We start from the raw sequence: 18695 nt of genomic DNA, 5'->3' as shown, positions 1-18695 counted from the left end.
GAGTCTCCAGCACAGTTAGCAGCCAAGTTAGTTCCTCCTTCAGTTACAGGTGACACTTTTCCTGAGGAAGCTGAAGTTCCCATCCTCTGTCTTCATCTTAAATCTCCTTGTTTCCCTTTAAGATTACTCTCAGCTAAAATTAACTGAAGTATCTCAAGCATTGCTCAGGCTTACCTCTTTTAATTCCACTTCCTCCATTATATTTTACACACCTCCTGAAGCAAGTTCCTATGACCAACAACTGAACACAAAGCAGAGTTCTTCCCAGTTCTGTCTTAGGAGTTATTTGTATAAAATGCATCCACTTACCATCTGCGGATCATTGGACCTGCTCACCCAGCCAGAAATTAATTTTAAAGTTTCCCTTTTTACAGTCCTCATACTTCTAATCAAGGGCTGCTTTGTTACCATTTCACCTGGAAAATTTTAAAGCTTCAGTTAATTGTGTGAGGTGCCAAAAAACCCCAAATCAAACAAAAAAACCCAAACAAACCAAACAAAAAACCAACCAACCAACCAAACCCCCCATCCCCAAAAAAACCCCACACCAAATTAACTTCATATTACCAAAACAGAGAATACTTGATTGTTATATCTGAATGACAAAGACTATTAAAGACTTCCTTTGCCTTTAATCTTTGCCAGTTGTAAAGCTGCACTTGGAGGCAACTGCAATCACAGCAGCTGCTGCTCTAGAGGCTCACCAGGCCCTCAGCCCCAGCAACTGCTTCCCCAACTTCACTGTGCCTGGCAATGATGAATTCTGGCCATTAGATCAGCTGAATGAAAAGTTATTGATTTCTCTGCCAGTTCTACTCGGAATTCCGAGAAGCCACTTCAAGGTAAACAGCTGTGCAGTTACCAAGCTGCATTTAACATTCCAGTTTCCAGGTACATCTTGTGCACTGGCCAGAAAACTGGGCACAGCACAGAATTCAGCATTTCATCTTGTAATGACTACAGAAGCACATTTTGCTGAGATGCCACAGGCCCTAAGTTAGCTGGCAAAAATAAGGGAGGTAATTGAGAATTCCTTCTGTGATTGCAAGCCTGGTTTACCACGACTTTCAGGCATCTTCACTCATTACATTCCTGCAAGACAGCCTTGTAGCAGCACACTCTCATCCCAAACCCTGCTGACATTTTCTGAAGCAATGAATGAGATCCTATTTACAGACAGTTCTTTAACACTCAAAACCAGAGCAAGCTAAAAGAACACAGGCTGCACTGCATCTCAATTTCAAGGGAGCATCCCTGGTGTTCTGCATTCTCCTAAACTTGATCACTTATAGATGTTCCTTCCTCCCTCTAAAGCTGGGAGTTCTTTATTTGCATACAACATCTGTTAACAAGCAAAGATTTAAGTGAGCACTTCCAGTCCTTCTCCACTCTCCCAAACAGTAAAATCAACCCAGCTGGGATGTACTCTGGAACCCAATGGCAGACACTGCTAAACCCCACTTTCAGGAAGAACATGCCATTTCTTACCATTAGCCTGAATAGCTGCAGAAATATTTTCACTTAGGCACTTGTACACATTCAGCATATCTAAATAAATTCTTCCAAGCTGAATCACAAAGGGGTGGCCAACTGCTTTACATGCTCGTACATTGGTTTTCAGAATGCTACCAAGCTGCTTAACTGTTTCAGGATCCTTTAGAATGTCAACATTCTGTGAAAAAAATTAAGAGTTCATCTTCATTAGTGAACAGAACCACCCTTTGGCTTTCAATATAAAAGCCTATGTTTAACCAATTTATTTTATACACTGCCTTCAAGGGAGATCACTCAAATTTATGGACTTTTTACAGAGATACTGCAGTTTATTTCATGGCATTTGCTACTACCTCCAAGAGAGTCAGGACAAAACTTCATTTCATTCTACTTTTCTGCAGAATTATTTTGCTGCAGTGCTACAAGCACTACTCTAGTTAGAGAAAAAATGAAAACTAAGGAGATTAAGAAGTTGAAAACAGATAGAAGGGGTCCAATGGAAACACAGTGTGTTCTTGGGAGAAGTCAGGGTAGGAAGAGTAACTCAAGCTTGCTTAAGGTTCAGGCCCTTAATTAGATTAACTGCAAGTGGATTGTCTCTTTTGAAGTGCAAGACTGTTGTTCTTTAATGTGTAGAGATAAAAGTATTTTCAGAAGACTTAAAGAAATAGAAGATAAAGTAAGAAAAGAGGTACTTTAAGAGAATAGTGGGAGCAGAAAGGAAGAAAAGTGAACAGTATTTTTAGCATTTTAACTTTTCTGTTACCAAGAAGCCAAGTGAAAGGGAGGCATTAGAAAAAACTACTGATATTAATTCTGTACAGTGACAGATTGTACTTTAAATCAGATTTAAACAGGTATTTATTTTGTCATTTAAGTCTCCTCTCTCAAAACAACACCTTCACTGTCACATCAATCTCTGTCTCAGCCATCATAAAATGAAGTCCAGCCCAACTCTGAGCACTTAGTGTGAAAAATACAACCAGGGGAGGGCAAACATTTAGCAGGGCTTTTGACCTGAACACAGAACACACTAAAATGGGAGAGCTCACCTTTGTTGCCTGCTGAATGATGCTGTCCCACACCTGGTTGGGCAGCAACATGTACTTTTCTATCAGATGCTCCTGCACAGTCTGGTCTGTCTGTGCCCCGATCATGTATCCAACTGCTTCGTAAAATGTGTGCACCTGATGGGAACAGCAACACCACAAACACCAAGGTTAAAAAGGACTAAGGAAAAACTCAGTTCTACCAGACATGTTTGAACTGCACTGGCTCCCAACAAGCCTGGGAGTATCTTTTTCCAGGTGTCAGATCCACTCTGCCTGAAGTTTCAGTGCATTCAGTGTGCAGGTGCACACTGCTCTCATTTCATGAGCCTTGCCCTTCCCAGACAGATTTCCTCTTCCTTTCTTGGAAAGCACTACATTTTGCATTTTCCATTTCTGAATTGCTCCTCACTCCCTCCTTCCTAAACACAAGAGCTACAAGTATATACTGTTATAGTAAGATATTGCTCTTTCCCAAAGCAGAATCACCAAATTACACGCAGTGTCTTCTTGAAGACATTCCAGAAATCAAAATTCCAACTAAAGGCACTTTAATTCTCCTTCCAAACATTCCAACTGACATCTCAGCAATGCAACTTGATCATGGGAGTCATACCTTGACACTATTCGTAATAAAAACTAAAGAATATAATTCAACCCTTGCAAAACACCCCTACATTTCAACAGGAAGGAAATGTGCATTAATCTTCAGGAATTACCCACAACCCCAAATGGAACCTACCTGTTGTGGCTGAAGGTCACAGATGATTGTGTTAATATTGTTCAGGATTTCATCAATAAATGGCATGACCTCTCCCACCTGAACCTGGACAAAGTGTCGGCGGCATTTTTGTGCTATTTTTATGAAGGTATCACAAGCCATGTCCTGGACACCATCGTGGGTTTCTAAATGAAATTCAGGCAGTTATTGATTTGTATTTTTATCTCTCCATGTACAGGCATATTTAAAAAAAATAATTAAACCAGCAAATTTTAAAAAGCAGATAATTACCATGCATAAATTCAAACAGCTTGTTGACTACTGTCTTCAAAAATTTCCAGTGAGCTCTCAAGAAGCGTGGGTATTGACCTACTATATACATTATATTTGATGCAATAATGGCTTTATTGTCCTTTCCTCGCTTTTGTTCGCAGAGTCCCAGGAGATCCTACAACACAACAGATTCTTAAGTTTTCTCTTCAAGTTTGTCTAGTTCCATCAAAAGCATTACAAGCATGACATCCTATAAGCAGCTATATTAAAGGTGGTTGCCCACAATCAAGCTCAAAATCCAAATGAAGAAATAAAAACCCAAACAAGTGCATTAAGACTGGGGTAATGTTTTATCCAAACCCTGATCACTGTGTTTTAAACTAAGGAAGCTCCATTTTAAATTATAACTAAGGATTCCTGCAGGGGGAGTTCAACAAGCCTTACAGTACTCAATACTGGCTCATGGATAAAAATACAGACTCCACATCAAATAGAAGAAATTAAACTACATCTTCTGTATGACTAAAAACGAAATATTCTGTAAGCATCTTTGTAAGACTTTTTAAAGTCTGTTACTCTCGTAAAAACATTATCCACATTAACCAAGCTTTGAGTTTGATCAATGAATATACAGATACAGCAAAAGAGCAAGGTGTTAAGCTAGTTACAGTCATGGGTTACTTTGCCACTCTGCTGTATTTCATAAGCAATCCCTTTCCATCTCTTCTGCATCCCCAAGGAACACATTTCATCATAAATTAAATTTTATCTGACAAAAAGGCCACTTGGGTCAATGCATTGTTCATCGCTAACTTATCCATCACCCCTAAACTCAGGACAGAAGATTTCCCACTCATTTATTCTTCTCCACCAAGGCAGCATTCTAAGATCACAGAGCAGTATTTCTGCAAGCTTGGTTTCCCCAGCACAAAGTGAAGTTAGCTGTGCCCCAGCACACCTTAATTACTGTGACCAGGAACCTCTTCTCATCCTCCTCGTGCATGGCGCCGCTGATGGAGCCGATGGCCCAGCACAGCGTGTTCAGGTTCTTCCAGGACCACTCTGTTCCATTCACCTGATTGTGAAGCTTTTCAGTCATAATTCGTTCCGTGTCTGCATAGTCCAGATGTGTGAGATAAACTGAAAGATATCAACGTGGAACCCTCTAAAGCAGCAGCCTGGAGCTCAACTCCGTAAGCACGTACATAAAAACCCACTGAAGCTCTCAGGTAAAAGTGTCCTGTGTCCTTCCTGAAGCTAGGACAGCATGAGGCAGAAATTTGTTCAAATTATTTTAAAGATGGACAATAAATTTAATTGAGAATTTAAGTTCTAAGGTTCTCAGCAAAACATCACGTGCAGGTGATGTGAAAAGTCTAAATCAATGCATGTCCCATGTGATACCAAGGCAAATTTTTATCAAAAGGCATCTGTGCTGATGGGCTGTTGGGAATATGGGATTGGCTGCCTATGGGGGACATTATACAGTGTGTAAACCCACACATTTTCTTCAGCTCTGTTTTTATTGCTGCTTGCAATAAGCCACAATTAAAGTGGAGCTGTGCTCCTGAACAGGTCTAGGTGGAAGATTCAGGTATCACAACTCAGTCACTTGCATCAGCCCCTAATAGGATTAGAGTCTCCAATATAAAACTCTAAATCCCAGCAAGTCAAGAGCAATTTATGGCCATGTTCAGAAATAGATTTTTACTGTACCACAGAATACAGCTTCCACCACATTCTCCTCCCCTTTTTTGTTTCTTCTCCCAGTGAATCTTACAGGTAACACAACATAACCAATACAAACCTGACCTGCATTTTCATAGAAATCAATTTTTTCTGGCAAAACAACTTAGGCTCAGGATATACATTAATCGTTTCACGAAACAAAAATGGTTTTCACATTTCACATGCAAATGTATTAAAACAATTTAACACTGGCTACAGCTACATCCCCAGCAGACAGGTGAGAATAAAAATATCCACTACACCCACATACACTTTGCATCTCACAAGCTTTCCAACACACACATTCCTAGTGCATCCACCTTATGCTCAACACTCAGCGCTCCCATCTGCATTTGAGAAAATAAATTTAATATTGAAGAAAATGTCCTGAATATCTGACAACTCTACTCCCTTTGCTCCCTCAAGTTACAATTTGGACTCTCAATGTTGTTTGCTGCCTCAAAACTCATTATCACTGCAATACCTAAGGACAAAAATTAAGAAGTGTATTGCTACTCCATCAGGTTATAAATACTACATGCCTCTAACAGGAAACTTCAGAGCAGCCAGTGCCTCCTCCCTTTCCAGTCTGTATAGTACTCCTTGCTGATAACCATTTCACCCACACAATACTTCAGATGCTGAGATAACACACTGCAGCACTCCAATGCAGCACACCAACTGCAGCCAGTTCACTTACCCAACGTTTCTCTCATATTTTTATACAAGTTTATGGAATCCGTGTCCTTCATGAATTCCCGGACCACCTCCCCTTGATCATTCTCCACAACCAGGACTTCTTCAGGCTTGGCCATGCGGCTGACCATGAGCAATCGAACCTGGGGGAAGTTAAAACTCCATCAAACTGCAGCCACCACCACTCTCCCAGCTGCCAAGGGTGTCCAGAGCACTCTGCCAGGCAGCCTCAACCACACACAGGTTATATCCACCTGTACAGAAATGTCAGCTAACAAATGTCAGCTTCTTCCATTGAAGACAGAGCCTGCTGACTTCTCTCCCTCCAATGAACAAGCAGAGTACTTAAAGAAACTCCAAACTACGTAGTATTTATGCTACAATAGTAAGTTCAAAATGCTTGTCATCTTAGGGGTCTTTTAAGGACCACTTTTCCCAAACACACGTGTTTTCCTCCAACTCTAACACCCCAGCCTTTCTGTTTACAGAAACTGCTTAATACAGATTTCTTTTAAAATTAACATCTTAAAAAAGCTGAAATATCACATTAATTATCTTATTATATACTGATGTCATCTTAAAGAATTTTTACATTGATTCTATACCTAAAGGCTGAAATATCACACTAATTATTATATACTGGTGTCAAAGTATGTTCACATTGATTCTATAACTAGAGTTGAATCAACTACTGATAACACTAAGGTCAATTTTCTTATGTCACTCCTTACACGAAGTGAAATCTCTAACTCACAAGCAGAATCTGAATCTCCAGAGTGTCTTCCCTTGAGTGTGGATTACCTTGGACAAAACAGGCAAATAAAGCTGTCTCCTTGGAGGAACATCGAAGTGTTGGCTCCCCGAAAGCAGCGGCGAAGCCGACGTGGAGAATGGGCTTTCCCTGTAGAGCTCAGCAGCTAAATGGTTCCAATATTCCAGACAAATCTTGAAAATTTCAGTTTCTTCAACTTCTGATACCAACAACATGTAATGAAGAGCCTGGAAAAGAGTGGTTTGAACACCCAATTAGTGAGTATATCTGTAGATCAAACCACATGGCTTCAAGTTCAGTTATCCAAATCCTGATAAAATGCCAAATGAATCTGAGAGTTTGGAACAAGAGGCATTAACATTGCAATGACATTACTTACAGGTCAGACTTGTGACTGGCAGAACAACTCCTAACCAAGGACTCCTGTCACTTATTGTTATTTCCAAAGTGTGTGTTGTGTTTTTAAATCTGAAATAGCCTAAAGACATCTTAGAAATGCCATCACCAAACCAGCCTGTTTGTAAATTATCAAACCCACAGCCTCTGGAGCTTCTGCAAGGCATTTTCAGAACCTCAAAAAAGCCTCACCAGCTGGTGTCAGTGATTGCTATTCTCTAGACTATTGCTGCTACTTTGTTCTGGATCCTTTGACCCTGGAATACTGCTCCTTTGCTTTCAGAGAAGTCTTCATCTACCAGACTATTTTCAACTTCTTTCCTGACAGAACAGCCACAGCAGGCTGAGCAGGGAAAGCCACCGATGCAATTCTGACAAGCTCAGATACCAACCAGAAAAATTAAAACTACACAGACAAACCCTTTTTGCCTAAGCTTATTATGCAGTCCCTGGTGAAAGATATCAAAGCAATTACCCATTAGTGAACAAACAGAATGAAATGATAAAATCTGAAGATATTTCCATAGCTTAAACACTCCAACATTAAGCACTTTGAAAGGTAAAGACCTTATACAGCATCTCCACCTACAGAGTCAAAAGAGGGACTCAGGACAGCCATACATTAGTCTTTACACATCAATTTCTCTTGGTAATAGCATTCAAAATAACTGATGTAGATTCCTCTGCCAGTCTACAGAGATCCAGTGGAATGATTTCAGCTGCTACATCCAAAGTGCAGGAATTAACAGGTTAGAAAGACACACAGCTTTTTAAAGTAAACCTGTACTTAGGTTCTATTACACCAGAGCTTACAGAAATTTTATTTGCAACCATTTTAGGCAGGCATAAGAACTTAGTTAAACATTTCAAGACTGAAAGTCTTCAGAATCCACTTTTGTAAATGTCTTTTTACACAGGTCTTCCCAGTACAGCCTCAGTGTAAGTAGAAACTTGAGCCTTGAGCTGTGTGCCTCTGATTCCCAGTTATTTTAAAAGCTTCCTACTTGCAAATGCAGGAATTATCTGGAACTGTTACCAGCTGCTCTACTGAAAATAAAAAAGTGATACTCCTCTGAGTTCAGCTTCTAAATGAGCTACAATTTGATATTTGCAGCCCATTTTAATAATATAGGGCTTTTTTTTTTTTTTTTTTTGTAGAGGGCTACCTCCAGAAGATATTGAGAACAGACTGGAATTCAGATGGACACAGTGGATTACAGCTATCCAACCTGCAAAATGCACTTTCCCTTTCCAATATACCTGGTCTCCAAGTTTAAAAATCGGGGTGGTGTTTTTTCCCCCTGTCCCAGGGAATTTCCTCAGCCTACAACCTCCAAACCTGCACAAGGTTTGATTCTGCACACAGAAAATGGTGCTTTCAAGGGGACATGGAGCAACTTCCATTCCCTTGGAGTGGAGCAGTAGCAAACAAGTCACCATAGAACAGTTCAGTCCCAGCAAAACTGATATTCACAATTGAAACAACACAACTGAAACCCTAATATTGTGATCTATCCCCAGTAGAGCGTGAAGCAGGATCCTCAGTGCTTCAGTCTTTCTAACCCTTCCTTCTTATCTGAATCTCTCCAATATTTGCCACAATCCCAGTGGTTTTACTGCCACAGTCACCTGGTAGGGCTCTGCCACTGGCACACATTCTTTACTGCACAGAAAGTCTCATCCTTGAAGACTATTTAAAGCTGTTCAGCTGGGAAATGGCAAACTAGGCAAGAAGCTACACCAGGATGGAGGAACTGGAATAGAGCTTGTGCTGGACCCTAGAGAGCAGCTCTGGGTGCTCAGTGAAAACACACAGACTGATGGTCATAGCAACACAGCTTCTTCATGTGAGAGTTAAACAGAACATGTAAACCAATGCAAAAACAATATGTTTATTTGAAGCACTATTTGACATTTCCATGCAGGAACAAGTAAGAAGAGGGTGAGGCAGAGTTAAGTTTTCAGACATTGCACTGGTAAAGGATGACTGAAAACAGAATGTCATTGAAGCATACTAGGAAACAAACCTTTTGAGGGGGTTTGTATTTATGACTATTTTTTTTCCCTCTTACAAACTTTAATTACAACTAGAAATTCCATTAATATCACATCCTTTGAGCAGGAGAACACACCTGCTACATTTCTAAACCAGATAAATCAAGCTCCTTACCTCCATTAGTGTTTCCCTCAGATTTAACCTTTTTTCTATAAGCAGACCATGCTCCTTGAGGAACGTGCAGAGGAACAAACTGAGATTCTGAATGAAGTTCTGTTCATCATCTTTTCCATTTGAGTATGCAAGTCGGATGTTGGTATTTAAAGGAAGCATCTAACAAAAAGAAAGCATCAAGAATTTCCCTTTTTATACACAACAAGTATGTTGCTGTTTGTTTTTTATGAAGAACCTTCAAGATGGACCAACATTGCTAAGAGAGGAAAAGACTGTTATAAAAAAATCCCTTCACCCACCCACTTATGCTATAAATACACTGAGAAAAGGACTCATGTACCTGAATCTGAACTGCTCATAGGGGAATCATCAAATTATATAAATTTGATGTATGGCTTTTAGTGAGAAATGTTTCTATCTGTGCCAAAAATTAAAAAGAAGCTTGCAGAAGTTAGGTCAGTTTAGGTCTTGAGATACATAGTTCACATTTCCCCATGAGACAGCCCAAGGGCTCAAAATATCTCTCAAATTAATCAAATCAATAGAGCAGAAATACAGCTGCAATCAAGTTCAGAAAAACACACTTGGCATCCTCTGATCAAGCCACAAATACCACCAGAGAACAATACTTTTTCCATCAAGAGCTCTATAATGAATATAAACCTGTCAACTTTCTACAGAAATGGATTTTGTGATATGAAATTCAAAGACAAATTTTTGATAAACATTTACCTACCTGTTTTAACTGCATCATGGTCAGTGTAAAAAGTGTTACAAACTGTTCTTCATACTGGCTTACACTGACACCTGCAATCTCTGTGAGGCACTTCAAAGAGACATTTCGAAACATGGGAACATTTAAGAACTGTTGAGGGAAGGAAAAAAAAAATAAAGAGCATTATAGAAGTGTTGTACAGCTTTTTTGCAACTTGTATTTAGATTTAAGAGCTATCATATTTTGCAAGAATACCTTGTATATTAGTGTGCTGATTAACTTGGTCTCAAATATATATCCCAGAGGAATCCAGTTCAGAAATCGTAGCAAAGTTTCCAAAGTTGCATGGACTAAGGGAGCGTTTTGGGAGTTCTCCTGTAAATGACCATGTAGAGTTTATGGCATCGTGACACCCTCAGGCACAAAGGGGGGCATTTTGAAAACACCATTAAAGAAATGTCACTTACCATCACAAACTGACACAGTTGAAATATCTGAGAGAATTCATTGCACATGCTGTAAAAAAAAATAATTGAAAACTAAGCAATTCCACATATCAAAATACCTGTGCCCCCAGGGCAGGTCCTTAAGACCTACACCCATGGAGGCATTCTAAAGCCACCTGGCTTATCCCCATTTTCATGGTAAAAATGCATATTTGAGGTAGCTTGAAGCCTGTGCCTGCAAATTCTAAGGAAAGAGGGAAATACAATCAATCAACACTGAACGCTGTGTTAGAAGTGTAGGAACCATCAGTCAACAGATGCTACTTGCAGCAAGGTACAAATCCCTGTGTGTACAAAATGAAACTGGGGATCCCCTAGGAGTAGTGCTTGAAAGAAAAATCAGTAACCCTCTTGGGCTCAGAAAGGGAATTACACATCTGTAGGTGTCCACACAAAGGCTCCAAGTGAGAGCAACTATTTAGCAGCAAGCACAAAGTCTACTCTGTTCATTAAGATTTAAATAGATATACTTGCCTGTCTTTCAAATGCTTAGCTTTTACTTGAGTAATCTGGCCACTGGAAAAATCAAACACTTCCTCACTCAGCAGCTTCAGGATGACCATGTTGTTCTGGCAGAGGCTCTCACTGGTCCTGCTCGCCCCCACAATGTCGCTGATGAACGTGGGCCAGTGCTTCGGCCACTCCTGCTTCAGGATCTGCCAAGGATCAGCCCCACGTGAGACACACAGCAAAGGCACAGACTTTACTACAAGGTTTGAAGAGTTATGAACTCTGGCTTACCTGAACAAGAATCATATTCAGTTTCCCAATATACACTTTCTCTTTCTGGAAAAGAGAAGAGAGGAGTCAGGTTTTGCATAACGCTCCCCTCCCTCCTCCTCCCCTGAGAATTCCTCACTTACTTCTACACACGTTGGGTCAGATGAGGTCTTGATAATTAGGCCAACAACGTATTTTTTAATACCTGCAGAAGAGGAAGGGATTTATTTTCAGCTATGCCAGATGTCACAGATGTAGCAACAAGTATTCCTGAATTCAGATTCTTCAGGCTTTTAAACCAGAAACACAGGTGACAACCCTGAGTCAGTGAGCAACCTTCTTGTGTGCTACATGGGAACAATGCACCTTTATCAATCCTGACAAGGGATATTTTACATGTACAAGATGGCTTTACACCAAAACTATTTCAATGAAGCAAAAGGCTAAGGATTGGAGTGTCCTTGCAGTAATTTGTACCAGATCAAAGTGAACTCCAAGAATAAACAGAACTTCCTAAGTGTGACTCCAGTTTTAATGCCAGGTTTACTGAAGTGCACAGAAAGCTTTGACACATCACCTGCACTGCACACAGAGGTTCAGAGCTGCTCCAGTCTCCTTAGGTGATCCATTTTAAAAACAGGAATTCCTATGCACAGCATTTTAAAGTCAGAGCTTAGCAAAGCTTCTCCTGTGAAATCCTACAAGACCAGAACTCAAACCTTCATTCACTAATGCAGCACAATTTGAGTGTGAACCACTGGGCTTTTATAGCATATCTGGATGCTGTGAGTCCACAAACTCAGTCAATTCTGCTTTACTGCTTTTTCTTTTTTTACTTTACATTATTGGCAATCAGACAACCAGGGACACACAGTGTGTTAGAACTGTTCATTTTGTTGTGTTTCTTCTACTAATGTTTTTTAATTACTTTAGAGTTTTCAATTCCACCATAAAACCAGAAAAACTCCAATCACTGTAGGGAAACAACACTGCCCCAAAGTTTCCTCTTGCCACTTAATTCTCAGCTCACTCCTAATTCCTAAATCCATGGGAATCATGACTTTCCAAGTGACAATATCCACTCTGTCCAAAACCACCCAAATCCCAGGAAAAGGCACGCAGAGAGGGCCCGGAGTCACGACCCAGGTGAACATTCCAGGAGTTCAGCTCCGACACCACGCTTCAAAGCAGGCAAGTGTTTTCTTGTAAGGAAGTTTGAGAATTGCTGGATGCTTTGCTATTCAAATTCATGAACCCAAAAATCTTGTTTCAATCACTTCTTCAAGACAAGTCAGCTGACTCACGCAGACAACATGCGCATGTTGAAGACTTCAGAAGTTGTCACTTTCAGGAGAAGAATGTCTTCTGTTGAAGACATAATCCACATCCTCTATTCTAAGTTTCAATGCTTGTCTAAGACTTGACGAAATTTAGTAGGGTTTTGGTTTGTTTTTTTTTTTCATTTCAGTCTTAAGCAAGAGGATTAGAAGTGACAATTTATTAATTGCATCCTCGTGAAATCTGGAAAAACTAGATCCAGACTTTGAGCCATTAGATACATACTAGACAGGAGCTGTTCCACAGGTAGTTCCAATTGCAAGTGGAACTATTCATCATCATCAGTTGGGATCAATCCCCACTGCTCCAGGAGAATGGTCATTCTTGAAGTACCACTGTCAGGCACTGGGTAAGAGTTACCACCAAGCATCATAGGTCTGATGTTTTAAACCTAAAGCACACTCTCTGCTGAAGCATTACAGTAATTCACAAATGAGATAAGAAAGCCCCCATAACAGAATGGAAACAGGTTTGCAGTGCCAGAAACTAAACTGTTATAACCACCTGCCAAACCACTAAGGGAAGCCTACTGTTGCAACTCTTTGCATTTCAAAAAGGAATTTTAAAGTTAACATTGCTTTTAGAGTTCCAGCTGCAAATCCATGGCATTTTCCATCTTGCTGCATCAATGGCATTGTGCTGTTCACTAGCAACTCAACTGTTGTGCTGCCATCCATGTGGCCTTGAGACCAGCAGAGGAGAACAGCTGCTCTGCTTCACAATTTTTCTATTTAAAAAATTAAAATAAAAATGGCGACCACAGCTCAAAAGACAACCTAGAAAGTTTTCTCCCTTCACACATTCACACTGCTGGCTCCTGAGATCGTCCATCCAGTGAACAAAGTCATATTCTCAATCCCCTAAAAGCAGCAGCTATCCAATTCTCTAACGCTCCTTTTGGCACAGATGTCATTTTAGACTTTTTCGACTTCAAGTGTTATGGTTCCTGCTCCATATTTAATAGCTCATTTATTTATCATTCCATAGGAAAGACAATTTTGAGCAGAACAAATATATGTCAAATTTATATTCTGACAAAAAACAACCCTAAGGCTCATTACCATTTTTCAGCAGAACATATCCAAGAAATTGTTCAGGGGCAATAATCCATGGGATAAGCTAAAAGCACTGTGTTTGGGGAACCTCAAAGGAAGGGTTATGCTAGAAAGGAAAGCACAGGACATGCACAAACCCCAGAGCCCCTGCCTAGAAGGTCTCCTTCCATCACAGAAGCAGCTGAACAAGTGTTGAAGAGGCCAACACCACAACTGCCAAGCTCAGGCCCTTCACTGAGCCAAGCAGAAGACAGACAGTGCAGGAAAACAGACCTTCCAATAAAACCAAACAAAAGCCACACCAACCACAACATCCAGGACACACAAAATGTTCTTCAATTCTTCAAAGATTATCTGACCTTGCAACTGCACTGATCTCAGGACAACCAAAGGGAGCAGAGCCTGCTCCAGGCCTGGACCAGCACCACTGCTGGAATTTTCTAGAAAGCCAAGCCTGACAAGTGCTTTTGTACAAAGTCCCATAAAAGGGATGATAGAGCAAGGGCATGAACTCGAGGCCTCGTAGAACATTCCTGGATATCCATTAGATACTGTCATCCTTCTGTGAAAGCTGCTCCTCGACACAGAGGCAAACATGCAGTAAAACTGAAACCCTTCCTGGAGGGAAAGTTGTTTTCCCAAGTGACCCAAGCTATGCAATGCTTCCAGTGGAACTGGGACAGCGAGGAACGTCACGTTATCCAACATGAGTAATTTCTGCAGCCTGAACTTGAGGAAATATCCTCCAGTTTAACCTTTGGAAGTGCTCTAGGAAGCCATTACCTCTCCTGCACTCTCTGTACCCTGTCACAGCCCTGTACAGCAGGTAAATAACCATGGACACCATCAGCAAACACACACCTGCAACAAACCCTCTTGTCCTCGAGGCACACAAGCACAGCCTTCTGTGCAATCAGAGCACAAGCACGTAACAAGTGTCAAAAATCATTCTAGCTGGTGCTGCAGATGCAAGCTCACTCTAATTTACTAAGATTAATAAAGTCTCTGCTTGTATTAAAGAATAATAGGCACAAATGAATCAGGTGGAAAATGTAACTCAGCAAATTAACATTATTTTGCAATCAAAATTAGAATTACAAATGCTAAAGCTGAGCTGTCCCCTCTGGGGATGTTTGTATGCATACACACTTACACTGAATTGTTTAGTCCCAAAAAGTAGTCTAAATACCATCTTATTTTTAGTGTTGAGAAACAATGCTCTCCCATACAGTCCCACAATCACCTTTACCCCTTTGTGGTGAACTGAATCAATCCATGATCTGTTTGCTTTTTAACAGGAAAGGCAGAGAGTTTGTCTTCACACACACACAGAAGTGCCATATAGCTCATTCCCTCTTCATTACAGAGAACCAAAGAAACATCTTCCTCATGAAGCAGGCCAGGAATTTCCATTAAAATATCTCATCACTGCACAGAAAAACCTCCTCTACTGCAGCTTCCACTGCATCAAAAGCTTTACACTCAACTCCAGGACCTTCCAGGAAAACACTGAACTGCATCTCTGAACACTTCACTTTTTCATTTCAGGATGAGGAAAGTTGTACAAGCAATTTGTGTTTCATAATGAAGAAGTGCTTTATCCATTCCAGCTCCAAACACTCCAGACAAGCTCACTCTGTCCAGGAGAACAGCATTTCATTTCACAATGCAGGATTAATGAAACATATCACTGCACTGAAGACCAAAAAGCCTTTCTTTCCAGGCAGGTTTTCACACTGCCAGAGAAAATCCTTTTGAGACCACAGCACTTTAATCAAATGCCATCCTCTCTGAGTGTTATTAAACAATCAACTCTAAAGGATATCGGAGTTTAAAGCAATTTAGCAGCACACCTCAATAAACTCAGAACTCAACTTGAGAATGATGGCACAATACCCTGGCCAGCAGCCAGGTTCAGCACTGCCTGGGATGTTCTGGAGTCCATCACCCACCCCAGCCAGGCTTCAATGAAAACCACATGACATCATTTGTGTACGTGGAAGAGCCATTCCAAGCACCCTCCCAGGACTAAATAAATCACCCAGACAAGGCTAACCACTGCTGGGGGCTATGACCAAACATGTCTCAAGGCTGAACACACAGGTCAGGCATCTGATTTAACTGAATTTTACCTCTTCTGTGCCTCATAAACTCCACTTTTGTCTACAGAACCAACCGGTTCCCTCTGTTAACTCCAAAATCAAACCAAAAATCAAGAAAAGCAAAAAGCCATCATGTCAGTATTTTAGAATTGTAAACTGATTGTTTTGCCTGATTCTTGTTTCAGAATTATGGAAAGAGAAAAATGAACTTTTCAAAAGTGATCACAAACAACACCACCTGAGGAACAGAAAGCTATTTTACAGCCAAAAGCAAACCAAAAACCAAGAAACAAAAAGCCATCACATCAGTATTTTAGAATTGTAAACTGCTTGTTTTGCCTGATTCTTGTTTCAGAATTATGGAAAGAGAAAAATGAACTTTTCAAAAGTGATCACAAACAACACCACCTGAGGAACAGAAAGCTATTTTACAAAACTTAAAAGCTAGCAGGGCCAGAAAAGCTCAAATCCAAATGCTATTTTAAAACAACAGAAAAACTTCAGAACCGAGCTTCAAGTCTTAAGAAGACATCTGAAGAAAGCATTTTCCTCCTTGCATTTGAAATTCAAGGCTGGAAGCTAAAACCCTCCAGCACACAGACAGAAACAGTAACAAACCTCTGGCTAACCTCACAGCCCAAGTCATTCTGATGTACAACTTGTTAAAAACAACAAAAAAAAAACCTGTAAAAACTGTAAAAAAAGTTACAGTTCATGCTCTGTAATTAGCAACATTGCTTTATTTCCACCAACAAGTTTCAGGGAAGTAATTTCAAAAACTTTTTTTATTCACTGACCATTTAATTCAGATCTGCTCTTGACTTTAACTCTGAAGCACTGCTGCTGCTTCAGAGGGGGAACAGTGGTTTTCTCATAATTGCATTTAGTTTCCTCTTCACCAACAGTGAGATTTGTCAGCTGTATTTACTATACAAACCAAGCAGACATGCAGAAGATGCGTTTTATAAATTATGATATAAAGGTAAAACTGATTTGAAACCTGCATGATTTGCTTTGTCACTAAGCATTCCATTGTGCACTGAGTTTCAGTTTCCTGCACACACATTCCACCAGTTCCACTTCAAACAGGAAAATCCTGTCAGCCAAAGAATGGCTGGAGTCAAGGAAACCTCAATTTAACCAGCATTACTATCTCCCAGGTAATCAAGCCACCTGAATGAGCTCTGGAGCAGCTCTTTTGTACCAGCCAGTATCATCAGCCAAATAAAAAAAATTTAAAAAACAACTACCACAGACCAGATCAAACTGGATTAGAGATGAAACAGCTTCTGCCTCCTACACCACTGAGGCCAAGCTGGATAAAATGCCATGGTACAGAAAATACATTTGGTTCCTCTTCTACCACACAAGTAAAAGCCACTAACCTAGTTTCCCTAGAACAGGATAAAAGTCAATTTCACAATTTTAGTTTGCCTCTGTCAAAGGGAAAATGTATTCAAGCTGAACAAACAACACCCTTTTGTTATTATAAAGGATTTTTTCATTTCCCCTGGAGTTTTCATAGATATATAAGTCAGAAAAAGTAAGAATAGGATACCTCAAGATGATTACACAACTACAGACAGTAACTTTATTTTGCCTTGTAACATATAGAGTTATTGAATCTTCTTAGGTGGCAGGAACCACTTCAACAGCACTGTCACTGTTAGAGATAAAATGACCCAAAGCACAGCCAGCAGCAACCTCACCCCACCACCACTGTTTCTCAGCAGCAACCTCATCCCACCACCACTGTTTCTCAGCTCTCCTCTGCATTAAGAGCAGGAATTTTAAGACTCTGAATTCCCGAATTACATCCTGTATTTGGCACCTGCTCAGTTCCAAACTATCAAGTTAGGTCCATCCCTGTGACATCTCTGTTCTACACCTTCCTCCACCAGTGGGCAACACTCCTAGCTCCTTTTCCTCCTGCTCTGCTCCCACAGCCAAAAACTGTAGGACAACAACTTCAAAACATTGAAACTAAGTGCTCATAGTCAGGGATGTAACAAAATATGACTGAGCTGAGATATTGCAGTAATTATAAGCACAAAGAACAGTTAATTTAGCTAACTAAGGTGCTCTTTTAGTTTCTCAGAAGGGTATAGCTGTGTCTGAGACTTAGCTGAAGCTGTTCCCTAGAAACCTCCAACAGCAGAATGAATGGAAACTTCACTTTCAGTTTTACTTTCAAAGACAGCCACCCTTTGCCAACCTATAGTTGGAAGGGAAGGGGGAAAGTTGAGAAGAAGAGTAAGCACAAAAGTGTAAAAGTCCCTCCCTATGCATTTGTTTTCATCAGCACTTCAAATTCTGTTTTAATTAATATCGTTTCAGAACCTAAGAACTGGCAGTAAAAATTTAAAGCATGGTTAATAAAAGCTCTCAGCAGAACACAGAAATCTGGAACTTTTAATTAGTTCCAAGACCAGCTTTTAGTAAAAAGTATAGAAGAGTGACACCATTTCATGTCAAGAATTGGAAGTGGTTGCACTTAATGTTCTGAAGTCCAAGTTGTGATGACTTGACAGCCAGCCACGTGAAAAGCACCAACCCTGCAGCCACAGGGGTACCTCCATTTGTTGCATCCAATGTCTAAAAGTCAGCAACGCTGCAAGCTACAGGGAAAGGGAAAACCCAAAAACTAAACACAGAACTGATTTACAGACTTCCAGCTTCCTCGCATTGATGGGAGACTGGGGCTTAGCCTACACTGCAGCAATTACAGCAATCTGCCTGGTTATACACTTCATGAAACCCAACTGCACAGTACCTCCCTGCCTAACAGAATGAGAGACCTTCAACAGGTAAGACAGTGCATTTATTTAGTGTTTCCATTTTGATATCATTGTAACTGCTTACAATTTCAAAATAATAACACAAACCTACACAAGGTAACAAGTGGGCCACAGAGTCTGCTTGGGGCTGCACACACAGCTTTGAGAGGGGGAAGAAATCAA

The 18695-nt window shown here is 40.4% G+C and overlaps 1 protein-coding gene across 3 annotated transcripts in view; it reads right to left on the bottom strand.

Annotated features, from left to right (window-relative positions):
• The window catches only part of XPO1 (exportin 1), a 35327-nt gene that overhangs the window by 4094 nt on the left and 12538 nt on the right, over positions 1-18695 (bottom strand). For all 3 annotated transcript variants that reach the window (XM_041473948.1, XM_041473949.1, XM_041473950.1), the window contains 15 exons: positions 11384-11445; positions 11262-11306; positions 10995-11176; positions 10482-10530; positions 10270-10389; positions 10036-10164; positions 9300-9458; positions 6763-6960; positions 5966-6104; positions 4496-4677; positions 3556-3712; positions 3286-3449; positions 2547-2681; positions 1489-1672; positions 310-416 (listed from right to left, as the gene is read on the bottom strand). In XM_041473948.1, coding sequence (XP_041329882.1) covers positions 310-416; positions 1489-1672; positions 2547-2681; positions 3286-3449; positions 3556-3712; positions 4496-4677; positions 5966-6104; positions 6763-6960; positions 9300-9458; positions 10036-10164; positions 10270-10389; positions 10482-10530; positions 10995-11176; positions 11262-11306; positions 11384-11445 — 2012 coding nt within the window. The remainder of the gene's footprint in view (positions 1-309; positions 417-1488; positions 1673-2546; positions 2682-3285; positions 3450-3555; positions 3713-4495; positions 4678-5965; positions 6105-6762; positions 6961-9299; positions 9459-10035; positions 10165-10269; positions 10390-10481; positions 10531-10994; positions 11177-11261; positions 11307-11383; positions 11446-18695) is intronic.

The sequence above is a fragment of the Pyrgilauda ruficollis genome, unplaced genomic scaffold (genome assembly GCF_017590135.1).
Source record: "Pyrgilauda ruficollis isolate IOZ18807 unplaced genomic scaffold, ASM1759013v1 scaffold31, whole genome shotgun sequence".
Taxonomy (NCBI): Eukaryota; Metazoa; Chordata; class Aves; order Passeriformes; family Passeridae; genus Pyrgilauda; species Pyrgilauda ruficollis.
Note: the sequence above shows the minus strand (reverse complement) of the source record. Positions and strands in the feature narration are given on the sequence as shown.